Source organism: Rissa tridactyla, chromosome 3 (assembly GCF_028500815.1).
Source record: "Rissa tridactyla isolate bRisTri1 chromosome 3, bRisTri1.patW.cur.20221130, whole genome shotgun sequence".
Classification (NCBI taxonomy): Eukaryota; Metazoa; Chordata; class Aves; order Charadriiformes; family Laridae; genus Rissa; species Rissa tridactyla.
Genome location: NC_071468.1, coordinates 41,296,604 through 41,315,240, shown reverse-complemented (window position 1 = coordinate 41,315,240; position 18,637 = coordinate 41,296,604). Strand labels below are relative to the sequence as shown.

General features: G+C 34.0%; 1 protein-coding gene across 6 annotated transcripts in view; it reads right to left on the bottom strand.

The window, feature by feature from the left end:
- Positions 1-18,637, bottom strand: part of CEP170 (centrosomal protein 170) — a 105,588-nt gene that overhangs the window by 55,410 nt on the left and 31,541 nt on the right. For 5 of the 6 annotated variants that reach the window (XM_054194951.1, XM_054194953.1, XM_054194954.1 and 2 more), the window contains exons 4-9: positions 15,066-15,144; positions 14,371-14,429; positions 14,102-14,264; positions 12,198-12,332; positions 3,505-3,981; positions 269-915 (exon numbers count right to left, since the gene is read on the bottom strand). In XM_054194951.1, coding sequence (XP_054050926.1) covers positions 269-915; positions 3,505-3,981; positions 12,198-12,332; positions 14,102-14,264; positions 14,371-14,429; positions 15,066-15,144 — 1,560 coding nt within the window. Of the gene's footprint in view, positions 1-268; positions 916-3,504; positions 3,982-12,197; positions 12,333-12,509; positions 13,251-14,101; positions 14,265-14,370; positions 14,430-15,065; positions 15,145-18,637 lie in introns of those variants that run through there. The other variant, XM_054194956.1, reaches the window with a different exon arrangement.

Below are 18,637 nucleotides of genomic sequence, written 5' to 3'. Positions count from 1 at the left end.
TGAATTTTGTTGCCTAGTATTCTTACAGTACTTAAATCTTTTGAAGATGCATTAAAACTACCAAACTAGAAGAACAGCAGTATCAAACAGGAATGATTTTTAACCAAATGCCTGCTGCTGCTTTTATGACATTCCACATTTCATCATTATAGATCGGTTAAAAAACTTGTATTATTGCAGTAGCTTTAATAAGTAGAATCAAAGTGGTAGACTGTTGCCCACACATCGCATACCACTTTGACATCAGTATACATTTTAAGTTTCTCACCTTGTCAATCATTTTACGGGCTTCCATTTCTTCAGAATTAGGATTTTCCAACTCAATAGTGTAAGTACCTTTGTCACTCTGGTCATCCTCATTGTCCTTTTCAGTAGCAGCAGAAACCTGTTGGCTTTTCAACTTTTTGTCCATCTCCTGGTTCTGACTAGGCCTATGGCCAAGGCTTCCTGAACTCCTTAACAATGCAGCTTGTAAGACAGGTAACGCGGCAGAGGGTTCTTCTGATTTTTGTTTTAGAAGTTTTGCATGAACACTGTGTACTGCTCTGTGATGTGATGAGCTGGCTTGCACAGATGACGGGACTGTTTTCTCTCCTGATGTAGGTTTCACTCTTTCAGCTCGTGCATGAGGTGTTGGAGATGGAGATTCTGGGCACAGAGCTCCTACATTCTGAGAAAAAGAGTAAGAACGTCTCTTTCGAGGATGGTCTTCATCAAAAAACTCAATCATAAAGGCAGTCTGACTCAAACCAGTTTGCTCTTGCTGCTTTTCTGCAGAATGGACTTTCTGGTGTGACTTCTTCAGCTCTGCATGATGATGCCTGAAGTGTTCTTCAAGTGCTGCCCGCTTACTGTAATGCCGGTGTGCACCAGCATTTTCTGAATCACTTTGTGTGCCATCATCATGCTTATTCCCTACAAGAAAAGCAGAAGAATATATAGCACAATGGAACAAACAAAAAAACCCCAAACCCCAACCCAACACATACAAAAGAAACCAGCAAAATGAGAAAAAAATTTCAAATTGGTTTTCTGTTTAGACACCAACAGCTTTCAGCACCTGTCTCTGCAAATTTTGTGCAGCTCCTGAAAACGCATTCAACTTTCTAGGAGTCAAACAATGAATTACCCTTTTCACCAATATTCTCACCTGTGAATACTTATCAGTGACTTACAAAAGCCAGTATTTTACCAGCTGTACTATAGTATGTTTCCCATTTATATTAATTTTGTTAGACAGCCAGTTGATTACAAATGACTTCTGAAACATTCTAGGCAAGGTTAAGAGGAAAAAGAAAATCCTAAAATAGTCCCTTTTGGTAGCTGAAAATACCATTTGAAAGCCACAATTCATATTGTTGGATTCCTCATGCATTTACAACAGTTTATCATGAGAAATGTCTACTGAAAATTGGAATGAATTCTTTATTACTCTTTGCAAGAAATACAATGAGTTTTTCCGTCACTCACTGCCCTTGGCATCTGATGTATGCATGTGAAATGGTTGGTACTACTACTTCATTCCACATTTCCACATTCCATTCATACTTTGAGATATATAAATAAGGATTTTGAGATATATAAATAAAGATTAAGTATTTATTAAATCATATATATGCTTATAAATATACTTTGTAATGATACCTGAAAATGCATGGATGCCTGGATACTCATACACATTAAGTCACTTTTAACACAGAGCAACTTCGTGCACTATGAAAGTATCTACACTTTTGAGTGTTATCTCAGTTCCTGGGAAGGAACAGTTTTACCTTATTTGAACTCTTTTGGATCAAGTGTTACTCATGTGTACATAGAATGTGCAACTATTTTTTTTTTTAAGGTTTTCTCACTTGCATAGTTAGCATATGCTGCTACTATTCAGTTAAACAGTAATCACATATTGGGAAACCTTACTTATCAGATGAATAGCACTGAATACAAAGCTGAAATCCTAACTTACATTCCTGTTTGCCACTTACTTATACAGTGCCTAAGAAAACAAGATGATGGTTCATATACTTCCAAATAATAACAATAAATATCAACACTACAGTGAGAGTCATACAACATAATTTTAGCAGTGTGACTTCAGTACAGGATATTGTATGAAAAAGCTGAAGATCTATTTATTTATTCATTTATTTATTAATCAAACTTTAAAGTGGCTAAGTATGTTCTCTACCTTTACAATTTGAAAAAGGACAAGCAATGAGTGAGAATACAAACAGATCACAGAAGCTTACAAAACTCAGATATTTATTATAGCCATATGCACCCCATAATTTGCACCTCTCAGATGAAAATTTATCAAACTTTGAGCAGCTTCTGCCAGGAAAAGGCTAAGGCCTTGTAAACAAAGCCCTGCCAATTTATCAAAGTGACATGGCAAATATTTTAAAGAATGTTCATGAATATAATACAGTATCATGAAAACCAAAGAATGCTCTGTGATATACTCTATAAGAAATATTATGCTATTATCTTAATGTTAGCTCATTGGTAAAATTCTGTTTTCAAAATTTTATTTTTTAGCTTAATTTGGAAAAAAGTCAGCTTTAAAAAGCAGACTTCTGATCAGTAAGACAAAGCAGGTTGTACCCAGTCTCAGCTGGTTTAAGAGCTATACATGGTAACGTTGCAGAATCAAGAAAAATCAGAATTGTAGGGTTAAACTGCCGAAATTAAAAACAGAAAGTAAGAGAGGCTTGAAAAAGTTCTTCAGAAGTTTTCATTCTGAAAGTTTGAATGTCACCAGAATCTTCATCTGAACATCTAAACTACTTTCTTCTCTATTCTGCTAAGTGGCATCCAAAAGAAAATACACTTTTCACACTTAACATGTGATTTAATTTTCTTTGAAATGTCACTGTCTGCAGTAAATGAACAAGTATAATCACCTGGAATGCCATTACAAATACAACATTCTGCAAGCTTAGTATAAAAATTGAAGCTCTTGGTCTCTTTCAGATTCCTGACTCAAACTTGACTCTGCTTAAATCAGATCATACATGATCTGATTTAAGCAGAATAACTATATGATGTATTCTTTGCCATAAATTATTTTCTTAGAGTACATGAATATTCACAGAACATATGCTAATGGAAGAGTTGCTAAAAGCATAATTTGAACTTCAGAGCTTTGATTCTAGAAAGCAATTCAGCTTTTTAAAGTCATGCATGGGAAAATGGGAAATATATAAAGTTTAACTAAGGTTTAGTGTTTTTCCTTTTCCCTTTAGAGATCAATGTTTTAAATTTTTCATCTGTACTATAATACCTCCAATTAGTATACTTATTTGTAAGATGATTTAGGATTTGGTTTTCTATCCTCTTTATAAGACTTAATACTGCAATAAGATTTTCCAGCACAGATCCTTGCGCGCATGTGGAGTATCTGTGACTTTAACTGAACTCCGCAAGGGCTCAGGGATCCAACTTGCTGGATGCTGGTGAGGAATCGTTGCTTTCAAAAATAGGCACATCTGGAATTATTCACTTTACCTTTCAGTCTCTTCAAGTACACTGGAACATCACTCTTAATACTTTTGGAATCCTCCTCTGTTGGTTCCCATATCATTCTAGGGGGATTGTTCTGTGCTAGCCAATCTGCTACTTTGCTCTCTGCGGCCATCATCACCGTTTGAAGCCCAGGCAGGTCCTGACCACTGGAGGAAGAAGGCTTTTTTGACTTGTGACGCTGTTCCGATGTGAATTTTGTCACGTGATCTTTGATTGTTACTTTTCCGGGAGTGTTGTCATCAAATTCAATGGTAAAGGAAGCATGCCCTGCACCTGCTGCATGGGAGCTTTGGGTGTCTTTTGTTGGAATTTCATGAATAGTGCTCTCTGCTACCTGCGAAGGTTGCTGGAATTCTTTTGTAGGGATTTCAAAATAACTTGGTTCCCTACAGAAAGGATAAAGTTCTTCACTTGCAGCTGCAGATTGCTCCTCAGCTTGCTTGGCATCTGTGCTGCATCCTATTAAGAAAAATAAAAAATAGATTTCACAATACTTGGGAACTTCAGGTTCTTCAAGAAGTTTTCGAACTCCTGTAAGGGCCACTTGAATAATTTCTGGAATAAACAGTAAGACTGTGGAGAAGACTGAGCAACGTAGTTCTGGAAAAATACTTCCAGAATTACATATAAGAAGTATCGCTAAAAAGACAGCACAAGCTTTGGCTGTACAGATTATAAAGTGGCAAAAAGCTCACTTAGAATTTGTCAAAGGAAATTTGCATTCCAAAAGTTTTTACAAGACGTAAAGGTCAGATGACTTATTAGCACATTGAAAACAGGGAAATCACATTAGAGAAATAGTTGAGATGATCATTACTGCAATTCCAATCTATTGGAAAAACATAAAATCAAGGTGCTCCCAAAACAAGTGCTAGTGATCTGGCTTTCATCTACTGCAGTGAATAGCTAGTATAATTTTGTTTGGTAATATTCTTAGGAAAAACAATTCACACATTAACTCAACATAAACATCAATTCTGGCTTGAAAAGTTTAACAGTGATAAGCATTGGAAAGTGTTTTGGAATTCAAACACTTTATGTTTCTACAAAAGATAAAATCAAAGAATCAAGCTAAATCCTACTGTCATCTGCTCTTATTTCACTTGTTTCCATAATTTGTAGATGAACAGAAAAAGCAACAATAGCTGGAAGCATGCAGAATGTTACCAAACCATGCTCTAACTGGGTAAAGAAAGCAGAATGTGGAAAAAGCACGGGGTAGTAACTGGAAGTCCCACTGCATAGCCTGAAAAAAGGCTAAACAGCTTCTTGTGGTTGCTAGCAAAGCTACCAATGTGCCTTTAAGAAAACAAACCTTTTGGTTGCATTTCATGAACTAATAAGCTAGCCAAAATATCTGCTGTAGAGATGTGCTATAAGCAATGGATGCTTATGATGTCAGTAGCAATGGCAGGTTACACTCCAGCAAAAGAATTCTGAATAGCTCCTACGTGATTTATCATGAACCACATTAAGATGCTTAAGAAATCATTTCAGATTGCCAACTAAAGGAAAAAGAATGTAATTAGTAGATTTCTGGCGATAAAAATAGCTACACTATATCTGCAGAGAGAGTTAACATTGGTGTATGAAACTATTATGCAATAAGGTAGCAACAGAAACATTCATACAGGAGTCAGGAGTTTAAGGGGTAAAGGATGCAGGATGGTATAATGTGCCTATGGTGTTCTTCACAAGCACATGCTTCTTGTGAAGATTTAGGAAAAAGTCAAAAATCAAGAAAGGATGGTAGTTTGATACAGAGAAATGGAACTAATTATGGGACAGGATAATAGTTGGAAAAGTTAAAAAAAGAATGACATTATGGAGTGATAACAAAAATAGTATACATTCTTTATTATTGCCATGCTTGGATACCAGCACGATAAAATAGCTCTGATGCAGGTAACAAAACTGTTTTAATTTATTTTAGCTAAAAGTAGGTGATACAAACACTAAAGATGTTCAGAATTCAGACAGTTTTTTATATTGTGCTGTTGCATTCCAAAACCACCGTAGCTAATGCTTTTCACTGCACTGTCAGCTACCTCATCTCTGTGGGGTAATTTTCAGGCACTACAAGAGCAACTCACTACTCCCCTCCCTAGGAAACGGAATGCCTTTTTAGTCTCCTTCCCCAAAACATTTATACCAGCAGACAAACAATATAGAATGAATCTATTTTACTGATGCAAAGGTAATTTAAAAAGCTTCTATGTTTAGACAGAAAATGTACAGAAATAAACAAAAGCCATGCTTTGCAGCTACTAGATTTCAGGTAAACTACTATCACTCTCTGTTTGCTTCATCTAGCTATCAAGCTGGAATGGTTCAAGCTCTAGTAGGATCAAATCTAGAGCCAGGATCCTTACAGTCAGCAACACTGTCATTGAATAGGAGAGTAATCCACCAGGGAGCCAGTTCATATGTACCTTAGTTTTTTTCCCTGTGGTTCTATTCAGAGCTGCAAGCCTAATTTCATGCAATTCCTGTAACAAATAAGTAATCAAAATATAGTGTGGAATGCTCCTTCAAAAGATAACTGGCTAATACAGTATGTTTTGAGAAATATTTCTACTTTTGGGCCTGGCAAGAGTAATCTACTGGCCACACAATAATATTTTTCAGCAAACATTAAAAAACTGGTTCATCAATATCTTTTGAAAATTAGCCAAATTGCATCAGATGTGTGGTAGGGGTATGATGAGGGGATCTGTAACACTGGCTTGTCAGCATAGACGGACAACTTCATAAAAAAATTTCCCCTTTAACATAATTTCCCAAATTTAACATCTGAAATCAGCTCTTTGATCTATGATACACACAGTATTTGATTCTAATATTTTTGATTAAACAGATGCTGTAGTATCATTTGAATCTAAATTATGACAGTTTAATCAAAAGAAGTGAGAAACTGAACTACAACTAAATTGTGAATTCTTCTAAACTAGAAAAATTCTTAGAAATGATACAATGAAAAATATCTGAAGTACAAGTTAATTACTTAAAAATCCCATTTTCAGTCTGAAGTACTTGCATTTTTAGAAGAGTTAAATACATCAGAATTTATTACAATAAGGGATTGAAAACAATGAGGAAACAAAAAATTAATACAGATTCTGATCTGAACCACTCTTTGGAATTTTTCACACAAATTCTAAATGCAAGTCCTTACAGCTTTCTAAATATTACAGAGAGTCATCTATAAAATAGCCTTACCTTTGAAATCCTATTATAAAAAGTCATCTGCCAAGATGAAGGAAATTATGTATCAGACTAAATACAGGTAGCTTTAAGAGAAAACCCTCAAGCAAATACTGAAGATAGTGGTCATCACAGCTCTATAATTTTTAAGCAGAGCAAGCACAGTATCTGTACAGCAAAAAAGAAAATTGTGTGGAACTGAAAGCGTATTTTGGGAAAACGAGGGGACGGACAGACACATTGTGAACTGCTATCTCTTCAGGAACTGAAGAGATTTTTTTAGTTGGCAAGGGTGAAAGGAAAGGGGCAGAAAAAGAACAAGGGTGTCTGTAAAGAAGACGTTCTCATTCTACAAAGTTCTAGAGCTACAAAAGGCAACTGTGCAATAGTTTCTGCAAGGCAAGTAAGAACGCAATAAGAAGCTATGTATTACTTGGGAAATCATAGGCTTAACCAAATGGAGATTCAGGGAGACTCTTTACTAGAATAATCCGAGAGATGATCATTAGGAAAGCAACATTCACCTTGTGTCACTAGCAGAAGCAGAACTGATTACATCTTTTAGGAATTTTTGGTTTTTTTAAGTTTTATATCTTAATCTGTTACACACACAAATGGTCAGAGTCTTAAAATTTTACTTGCCAACCTGGACAAGAAATGTCATAGGTGTTCTGTGCTACTCAACATCATCTATCAGATATGCAAGAAATCGCCTGGGTTTATGAGTATATTATCATCTGCAAAGATAGGATGAAACCTCAGAAAACATTTTGCAGAGTTTTCAGATATTTTAGAAATGTTCTTTTTTTCTGCCTTAAAAATACAATTTTAAAAATGAAACTTGTAAAAGAAAATGATCTGGAATTTACAAAGCACTTGAAAAAACATCTGTAAACCTGAAGCAAAATATTTATTTGCGGAAGGTATAAGAAGCAGCCAAAACATCCTATTTCCATAATACCCCAAAATATTTTTTATATGTTAGCTTTATATTGGTACTGTGCAATATAATTTTGCAATATAATTTGGTTTTTTCCTTTCTCTTTCTCTCTATATTACTACTTTTTATTTCTCACTTACCTCTTAGGTTCTTTTTTTGCTTTATGGCTAAAGCATATTTTTCATTTGTTATTTAAATACAAGATTATGAAAAGTACATGTAATGATTCACCAAGTATTAAATAAGATCTTTGTCTTTTAATGTTGTCATAACCTGTCTTATGAAATAATATGAAAATTGCTCTCTCTAAATAAAAATATAAAATAACATTACATAGAAATGCCCATCTCTTATAATAAATCATTTAACAACATGCTTTAAAGGAGTTAAAGTGAAAAAAGTGCAAAACTAATCTTACTTAAATATGTTGGTGTGATGGCTCTAAAGTTCTGTAAGCTCCCCATGACATACCGTGCACATTCACTGCTATAGCTTTGCAAAGCAAGCCTTATATATCCAGAACTTGCATGTATTCCAGAAACTTTAGGAACTTCTAGGAACTTTAATGTTAATACTAATGATTAAACACATGTGTAATCTTTTACTTACAGTGATTACTCTGGTACGTTCAAAATAGTAGTCAGCCTGCTTTAGCTTAAAACGACACTGTTTCTTAAATGTAAGGAGAGTTTATCTCATATATTGTTACACAATACTGTAATTAAAAAACACTTCATGCCAAATGGAAAAAATACTTTGGATTCTTAAAGCCTGTTTAAAAATTGACTTCTATCTTTTCTTAGACTTCTAGTAAAGGCATTAATGACATGAAATTCTAGAACTACTACTGAGATCAGAAGGGAATGCAGTTTTTGCTTTCCCAGGAAGTGAGGGTGTAACACATGGCAATAATAATAATTACACACCCAGTAAACTTGCCAATAACATGTAAGTTTAACAGCTGCAGCACCGATAAAGTCACACCATAGGTGTATACACAACTGTCCATTTTAATACAGTCTAGTAGATCTACAGATCACTAAATTAGAGCAACATGCATGTCTGAAAAAAGCAGAAAGTTTTTTTCTTTTTAAAGTTTTCCAGGCTATTTTGCTCTGTTTGCAAATGATTTCCATTAGTGAGTTTCCATTGTGACAGAAAGACAGTAGCATTGAAATAATCTTATTAACTTGAAACTGTAAAGACTAATTGTCTATAGTTGGCTTAGCAGAAACAAATCTCCCATTTCAATCTCCTCATTAAACCTTGCCCCATCTGTTACAATTCATGCCTTCTTTTCTATTCAGCGAATAATCATGGACCAAATCATTAAAGCATGAAGCAGGTTCTTCATAGGATTAATTTGTTAAATGATAGCAGGCTTTATTGATTTGAGTTACTGAACAAAAAGTTTATGTACTTACATATGTGAATTCACCTGTAATGTACTTACTTTTATGCAGTTTATATTAAGAAGCATGTTCCAAGTTGTTGTTTTAAATGCTTAATACAATTTAGCCCATGAAAGAATAAATAACTGCATTGATCTTGAATGCTTTTTATTGAAGTTCGTTTTTATTTAAAAGATAGCCAAACACGAGTCTTGTGAAATTTCCCATTAAAGTGTTCCTTTATATTGATTTCCAATTATTATATTATCTATGTTATAAAACCTAAATGCATGAAGAAAATATATACTAACTTGTTGAAAATTAACTTAATGTTTTCACAGAACTTAACTGTAGGCTAAAGGGGCCCAAAAAGCTTGTATCTGTTTTATAATTGCATGAAAACATTGGGGATAGTTTTTTTGTACACATCTACACAGACATAGTGTTCTGAGATTGAGAAAAACGTGTCCATAGAGCCAGATGTCAAGTCTTATCTAGTCTGTCAGGCTCTCCGTCAACACTACTAAAAAACATCTACAAAAATCAAAAGCCAGACTAGTAAAACATATGACTAATGTCTACTGAGAGATTAAGTGATCGAGATAAATAAAACACTTGTCTATACATAGGATTTTAGTTCCACATCCTCCCAAATTAAATTGTTTTGCAAAAGTGTCAGGTTTTGTTTTTTTCCCAGCAGTGTCTTCCCATAACATTTCACATAAGCTTTTGTTTAGTATGTGCTTATTCAAACTAAATTCCATTCTTGCAGATTTATTACTCTTTCAGTTTGAGGAAATAGAAGCTATCCCTACACTCTACTTAGATTAATTTTATTTCTTGGAGATAAATTAATAATTAAACAACAACAAAATAAACAAAAGGGATTTCTAACACGTACATTTAAAAAAAAAAAAAAAGAAATGTATTTGCAAAGAAGGTTCCATGCCCAAGTTTTATTTTTATATATAGTGTATATATATATGGAAAACAAACAAACAAAATCAGTTAAACAGTGTAGAAAATATTAGTCCATCTTCTCTATTCATCATTTACCTTATGATGACTTCACTAAGGTAAAGCATGTCAAAATACAACCATCACTGATGTTCTGTCTAGAACAAATTTGTTTTCATCTACTACTGATGCATCTCCTTGATTAGTTTGAGAGGAAGTTGGAACCTTATTTTATTTTGAACTCAGGAACTAAGACAGAAGCACTGATCGATCACATTCTGAAAAATCTCTTGGTAAAATAAATACAACAGAATATAAACGACGATGCAATATCGCTTCTGAAAAGCAATTTAAAGTTATGAAAAAATAAGAATAGGCTTGCTACTAAACAGAAGCTGGAATCTTGTATCATACCTTGTTAACAGCATGGCGCCAAAACCACAGATTTCAGGATACTACTTTTTAATACTCCCTATATTTAATGAGGGCAAATAACATGCATGTTTTTTGAAGTAAAACAACGTAGATAGATACATGCGAGTATAAAAAGCTTGATGAATTGATATTTTTGTTGTATTAGTTTGCTAAACACTGGCATCTAAGCACTAAAACCACAGACTACCATCCCTGTTTTGGCATGCACAGGAAGATACAGTCACAGGTTTCATAGACAATATGTAATGCTTCCTGTAATCTGGAAAGCAAGGAGAATCATGTGGCTAGCAAGTCTATCACTGGCATGACTTGAAGGTAAGGACTTAATTCTTTTTCTTTGTAACTGATGACATGCATGCTTTTCCATTCTGTTGAGAAAAATCGAAGTGGAACAACATCTAACAGTCACTGCCTCTCACTATTATTGACATTAGGAACAAAATTTGTATTCCTTAGGAATGCTTAAAAGTATTTGAAGAACACAATTCTAGACAAGATTTGAACTGCAGTTATAAATTACCAGTGCAGGATATTAAACCTGTAGTTAAAATGTCTCCACAGGAGCACACAATAGCATACTCTACTCATGCTGCGTACGGTAGAGAAGTTTTTAACGAAAAACCCAACCAAATGAGAAAGTGTTTTATAATTGTACTGTTATATAACACAGTTCTTTTATATGCAACAAAGTTAAGTTGCACAAAACTTGTCACTAATTTCAATGTTTTCACCTAGTTTCTTTCTATTAGTCCAAATCTCAAGAGACTGACTTTACTATCTTTCTCATGACAACTTTAGACTAATATGAAAAAGGTCATTAAAAGCTATGACAAAAACTTAACACCAAAGACGTTAACATTATTACATTGGACTGTTAGCTTCATTTAATTTTACATGTTTTTAGAGTTTACTCCAACTACTGCAAACTAGGATTCATGATAACCAAGGCAACTACTATTGCAGGAAGAGAGACATTCCCACCTCAGCTAAAGTACTTTAATAATCTGCAAATTTAAAACTGCTGGGCCTTAAATGCATGTCTAAACAGCTCAACAAACATGGCTGAATTTTGTCCTAACTTGAGTAAGTTTTAAGGTTATTATCTTTATTAGAATACCGGTCACTTTATTTATATGCCTGATGATAGACTTAGAAGCCTAATTATAGCCATTGAGTTTTAAGATTTGGCAAGACATACTGCGTATAGGTAAATAACAATAAAAAAAAAATCTGTGTTATGGGGAAACAAACATTATCAGTTTAACTTTAGATTATGTGAATCTTTACTGCAAGAACTATGAAATGCAATTCCCACTAATGCAACATTATTGAATTACAGGAGAGAATCTTAGTGTAGATCACCTTATATAGCTAAAAGTCAAATACAAAAATAATATAGCACCATTTATATTCAGAAAGTACTTTAATGAAATATCCCTATGAAATCTCTAATTTTGAGCACATAAAATGACAGGTATGGATTAAGTTGATAAATAAGACACACTGGTTCATGTAACGTTATTTTCTATATCTGCTGATAATAAATTGTATTATATACTAGAAAACATACATTATACATGAAATTGGTCTCTGGAAATACACGGTTTAAATTTTTTAAACTAACTTAATTTTAATAGGCTTTCATCTATGCAAACTGTCTATGAGACTTACAAACATTAATATTTATTTAGTTAATTAGTTAAGAATGTATGTACAAAACCCCCACAAAAATAAGACAACAGACTTACCTGAAGCCCCCGCCTCATGCACTTTTTCTTCATGCTTGCTATCTGGCTTACAACCACTTTTTTCATCAGCTTCATCATCACCCCACCAGGCTGGCTGCCCATACAAAGGTGTCCCACGAGGCATGGCAGAAAGATCTATAAAATCAGCCCAAAGCAGAAGAAATTACTTTTCTGTTTAGTTGTGATATTTAAGTGAAAATCGTATCTCCTGGAAGCTGATATGAATTGGTTGCATGCATTTGCCTAAATACAAAACAAACTTGGAGGCTAGATAACTGATCTGGGTTCTAAATATAAAAGCTTACTAATGACCTGATCAAAACTTCTGGCGCAAACATTTACGCAAAGGCAGCTGACATCCCTTATTGTTACCCTGATATATCTGTAAACATTATTTTCTGCTTTCAGTTTGAAGTCATCAGCATAGCAGTACATTCCTAAAAGCTGTCTGCTGCTATTTCTGAGAGAAGATTCTCACTTTTACCCACATTGACCTTTCAGTGAAATCTGAACTCACTGCACAAAAAACTGATCAAATTTTGCAATGTTGCCAAGATTCCAAATTGCTGACAGCTACTACAGAGTGCTGAAAGTTACCTTGTGTAAAACTTTACTGAGTGAAACCATTTTTTTATTTTTAAAAGGTAATACTTAAATTACAGTACAATTAAAAATGCTATTACTTATATAAGAAGTATATACATGATTAATTAAACACATTTAAAAATAAAGAATAAATAAGAAAAAACCCACTGATATAATTAAGATTTCTACCTGGATACATTGACTGGATTAGTTTTGACCTGTTCTCTTGGAAATATAGTTCACCCTACTGAGATTTAGCTATTCTAGTATCATACAGGTGTTCTGAAGATACTTTAAACAGTCTGTATATAAAATAACATGATCTGTTCAAATCCACCCTAGTAGCTTGTCTGTAACTTTGCCTATTGTGAATGTCAACATTTTTATTCAATGTTTTATTCACTGACGTTCCAAAGATGATACAGAATTTCATAGCCATGCCAAAAAATTCCATACAATTTGAAGATACTAAGTACTTAGTTTTTTAAACAGCATTGCACTTTAGTCAATGGTGAATTCTTTTTAAAAACTTGATGGCTGATACTTGTGCACTGAATTAGCAATAGTAAACAGCTATGTACATATACAGCAACAGTGAGACAATCAATCTCCATAAAGCTTCTGAGAGTTGCACTCAAATATAAATCCCTATCATTAACTTTGACTGTTATTTTTGGAAGAGTGAAAAGAAAAATGGAAGATGAGGATAAAAAAACCCCTCTGTGCTACTTTATGAAAATTTAAGAGGACTTGAATGCTGAAAAGACATATTGAATAGGAACACTGAAGTACTAGGTAGGCTTTATGTACCCTTAATAGGATGTGAGATCAACCAACAAAACAAACAAGTTAATTAGTTATACCACAGAAAAAGAAGGAAAGAGGGAAGAGGATGAGAGAGGAGGAAAAAAAAAAGGAAGAAAAAAAAAGAAACAAAAAAAGAGAGCACTTGACAATAGCGGTGGCAAAAAGTACAAACTGTTCCTGAACAAATATTTTCAGATTTTCAGTAAATCTGCAAAAAAATAGCACACTTTCCTGCCACAAATGTTGAAAGTTTGAGATTTTGTAAAGAGAAATGCAAAAATCTGATAAATGCTGATTAAATGTCCCTTTATGAGTTTTCTTAACATGTGGATACTACAGTAAAAAAGGCAAAAAATTCAATTCTGAAAGTTATTAATTACACTTAAAGTATGTTTAAAAATTCACATATGTGAAGTTTTTACATCTATCTATAGAACTTCACAAGCATCCTAGCAAAGCAAATAAATATCCCTTACAATTCTGTGTGCTTCTGCAGGAAAAATGAACCTTACCCATTGATTTCTCTTCAGATTTCAATGCTTCTGGAGTTTTGTGGTGCCCTTCAGCTGTGGAGTCTGCTACCTTGGACTCTGAGTTTTTGGAGCTAGTTTGCTTCGACCCTTCTGCCTCTGAAGATTTTTGGGATAATTGGAGTTGGCTTGTGAATTTTTCATGCTACATGACATTAAATAGAGAGAAAAAACACCCTTAAAGAATGAAAAAACCCCAATGTTACCAATAGACAATGACAGAAGAACATCTAGGAACTGCACACTGTTACCTTAAGTGCTTCTTCAGGGACTCTCATCTCTCCCCTGACAACAGTAAAAAGATTAGTATGTAAGAAATGCTAAGGAAAACAGTGGAAAGATTTCTCAATTCACAAGAGGATTTTACAGAAAAGCAACAGTTCTGCAGCCTATTCTTACATAGACATGGTGACACTTGTTCTACAAATATGTCACTGTTAGGACTAGCATGTACAATCATACTCATCACAGCAAACGCAAACCACAATATAATTATTTACCATTTGTAAACAGAACATTGAGTAGACACATTACTGTTGTAATAATATAAGTTCTTTTTTTTTTATTTGATAGTTTACTGAGTAATTACTTGTAATTTTCTCTCCTTGTATACAATGTCATCTGATACAAATATTTGTATATTTGCCTCAAAGAAAAGTAACGTTGCTTTGTAAAACAGAAGTTGCATGTTAGGTTTTAAATAGTAATTGGAATTTGAGGTTTCCTGCCGTGAGAAACAATGAAATGTACTTTATCGGTGGTTCTGACCAAGATACAGTATTCTAAAACCCGCAATTTTCTCTACTGTAGGCATTTTTGTAGTAACGAGAGAGATAAATATTTCGAAGTTGCTTCTCAAGTAGTATGAGAACTCTTCATTTAACACCGCCATACTTTCAGCAAGAAAAGCGTGTCAGGACATTGTGCATTTTTATGACAAGGATATCATATCCAAATCTCAATTTATCTTCTAACTTCAGAGTGATGTATGTCTGTTCTGGAATCCTCACATCATTCACAAACGTCTACAGAATTAAACAAGGACAGAAAGAGATACTGTTAAATTCCAAAATAATAAAATGACAAATCACTTAACCGATTTTATAAGAAAGTTTTCAGCACTGCAAATATTCTACTAGTGATTCACTGGGGAATTAAACTATAAGTTCAAATTGCCACCTACTTCACAAAATATTTCAAAAGAAAGGTTAAACACCAACTGCTGACATCACCTTGGCCTTGAAAAGCTTCTTACAAGTTTAATCTTGTTAGCAGTATTTACTAAATTGTTGATTAATGTTCCCTCAAAATTTGCACCTCCACTCATTATTTTTCTTGTAGTTTCCTTTTTCAATTTGAATTAGCTGTCAGAATTGATTCATCATCACATTTGTACAGTACTTAATGTTGGATATGAGAGTTCTGAGGTAGCTTATCATTTCTAAACATTGTCAAACGACTTAAAGGAGAAACAAATGAAGTTATTACATCTGAGTAACTCCAAACGCAGTGATAAAGAATTCAATATATTGCGACTCTTTCAAGAGTAGGTATAAGAACATCTGTAAGCAGAAATAACATTATTACACCATCTAGCAGCAAAGCAGAACGAATTCTGTAGGCTTGACAATACTTTTTGAAAATTCAGTTATTGTAAAATAAATAATCCTCTCCTCCTTGAAATCACTGTTGGAAACATAGTTGGAGACTAGCTTTCAGTTATTTGGAAAAGAATTTATGTATCTGAAAGTTTGCCCAATTTCACCAGCCATATCAGTTGACTGTTAGAGGCAGTATGGAATACCAATGACTCCGATTTCAAGGTCTGGATTAAACCTAACAACAAAAAAACAAGGATTTTGCAAAAACATGCTGGCATAAATTCCAAGAGAGCACCCGAGATATATAGAACGACTAATTACAGAGGCAGCAAGAAGGAAAAATAATACATGTTCAAGTAAAAATGGACCTCAGAGATGTAATTTGGAAGGAGCTGGAAAACAATTTCATCTCTGTGGGAAAAAGATTAAATGAACATAAATAGGGCTTGAAGTTAGATTACTCAAACCCTAAAGAAAATTCCAGGAAGTCACTTACATAAAATTCTAAAAGAGAAACCAGACCTTGTAAGAAATGGGGTGGAGGGGGGAGCTCATTCCTTCACTGGAACTGAGGCTGATTGGCCTCCCAATGACAGCTCTCAAATTGACCCTTCGCTCATCTCAAGTCATACCACTGCTCTTAGAACTCTCCAGATTAGGCTGAATCTCTAACTGTGAAAGTAAATTGCTTCTTAAATGGAATTTTTTACCTTCAGAGAACTCTATATTGTGTCAGTATCTTCCAAATTCATTCAGTGACAGACAAATATAAAAGGGTGAAGACATGTTTTGTCTACCAGAATAGAATATTAAGCTCTCTATTACAAAAACTAGAGATCAGACTACATAGAAAAACGTAAACAGTAAATGTAACTCTGAATAATATTTAAGACACTTTCAGAGTTATAGATCCCTGAAAACTCCGTCCACAGTGTGAGCTGGCAAAAAACTTCCACACAGCATCTTGCCATAAACTATTCCTCAAGGCTTGATTAAAATCTGTATTAGGAAGCTACAATTTACACTCTTAAGTTCCTCTCCCCCATGTTCTCCCCTGGCTTTCTTGAAATCTTCCCTCTTCTTTTACCTGAAAAGAATGTAATATCTGAACTTATAAGAATGTAGCATCTTCCTTGTACGAAATATGAATAATCAGCTGTATGTGATCAGTCTCTTGTTCCTTGGTGTTACTTCCTTCATCTTCTTTTAAAATCCAAAATGAAGCCTTAATTTAGGGCAAATAAAAGATTTATGGTTTAGCTGGCATGAGATTGTTACATTGTTTTATGAACTATTTATCAGTTTTACATTCTCCCATACCTTAAAAAATGTACAGCTTCTTGCTCATTTTTACTTTTCATAACAACTACACATTAATACTGCAGGTAGATGAAACATCCAGGGTGCTTTTCTGAAATACATTAACTATTGGTTTGTGCCAGTTTTGAGGACTCAAAATATTGCAACCCCACAGGATCATCCTATTTCAAACTTAAGAATTCTACGGCAACATGTACATGTTTCTAACAAATGCAGCAACTGAAATATGCCATTTTTGAAGCACTATGAAGTTAGGGACACACAAATGCACAAAAAATCTTGAATAATTAAGCCAGCCAAGAATCTGAATTTTTGAACGCTTATGTTGCTCACCTAAATCTATTACTACTAGGTGAAGCCTGGAAAGACAGAAACAATGTCCTTGCCCAAAATTGTAACAGGATCTTCTGTTTTATTTTCTTTTTCTAAATAAAAGTAATGTTCAGTTCATTATTTACAAAATTGCTTACCTACATCATAGAAAGTATCTTCTGTGAGAAATAAGAATTAAAGGTCCCACCATTTACTGGTTTGTAAGCACAAAATTTTGAGTGGTGTTCAATACATATTTATTCCACATTATGAGAGTTCAGAGCAAAAACCCAGTGAAGATTATCCTCAACACAGTCTGAATTTTAGTGAATCACCATAATTTAGGTTGCCTTGAGGACACGAGTGTATATATGTGCATTTATCCTTCCAGGTCAGGGTTCTGAAATGTGTGTGCAGTCTGAAGACATCTCATGACTGAACTGATCGCATACAATAACCAAGCCTCGGTAGCTTTGTCAATGGAGTTTTGAAATTCCTTCACAGGCTTTGGGATGCAAGACAAAGCTAGCTTGAAAAAGCTAGTTTCTACGTAAATAAGAAATCCTTTTCCCTCTTTAAATCATGCTACACACATTTTTATATATTCACATGATTTCCAAAGCTTTATTCTTCAAATAGTGAGAGTCAACTCTCCTTATGCCACCACGAAGTTTGCCGAGCATTTCGCAATCCAGCCCTAAAATATCAGTGTGAAAGAACTTCGCTGTTTTGCAATTATCCCTGAGAAGAATGTTATTCAACAGGGCCATAGATGCTTGATATTTTTTCTGGTATGTTTTTGAGGTGACAAGGAGACAATTCAGTTGAATTCTGCTGATATTGGTGAAATAATAGATTATATCTTAGCAACTGTACACATTTTTTTCAGAAAAGATAAATTCCTTAATCTTTTTTGTATGAAATAAAAGATAAGTAGGAATGACCAGGAGGAGTCATAGTGGAAATAAAACTTTATTTTGGAAATAAAACTTTTACATCATGTAAATCTCATTAAAATTTACTTTTGTTTTATTTTCAAATCTAGATCTACGAAGTCCAGGATGAAGACTGCTGTAACCTTTTCACCAAACTGAGTGTGAATCAACCATATGGATAAAAATATTCAGGCATTAGGGCATCAGGTGCAATCACAGTTCATCTCGTGAAAGTATCTGGGACTCATAAAACTCAAAAGAAAAGCCCTATGTATTGGTAGTAGACATCTCCCCTTAAACTCTGAATTATCTTGAGCAGTTAAAGTGCATTACACCAGAAATGGAGCAGT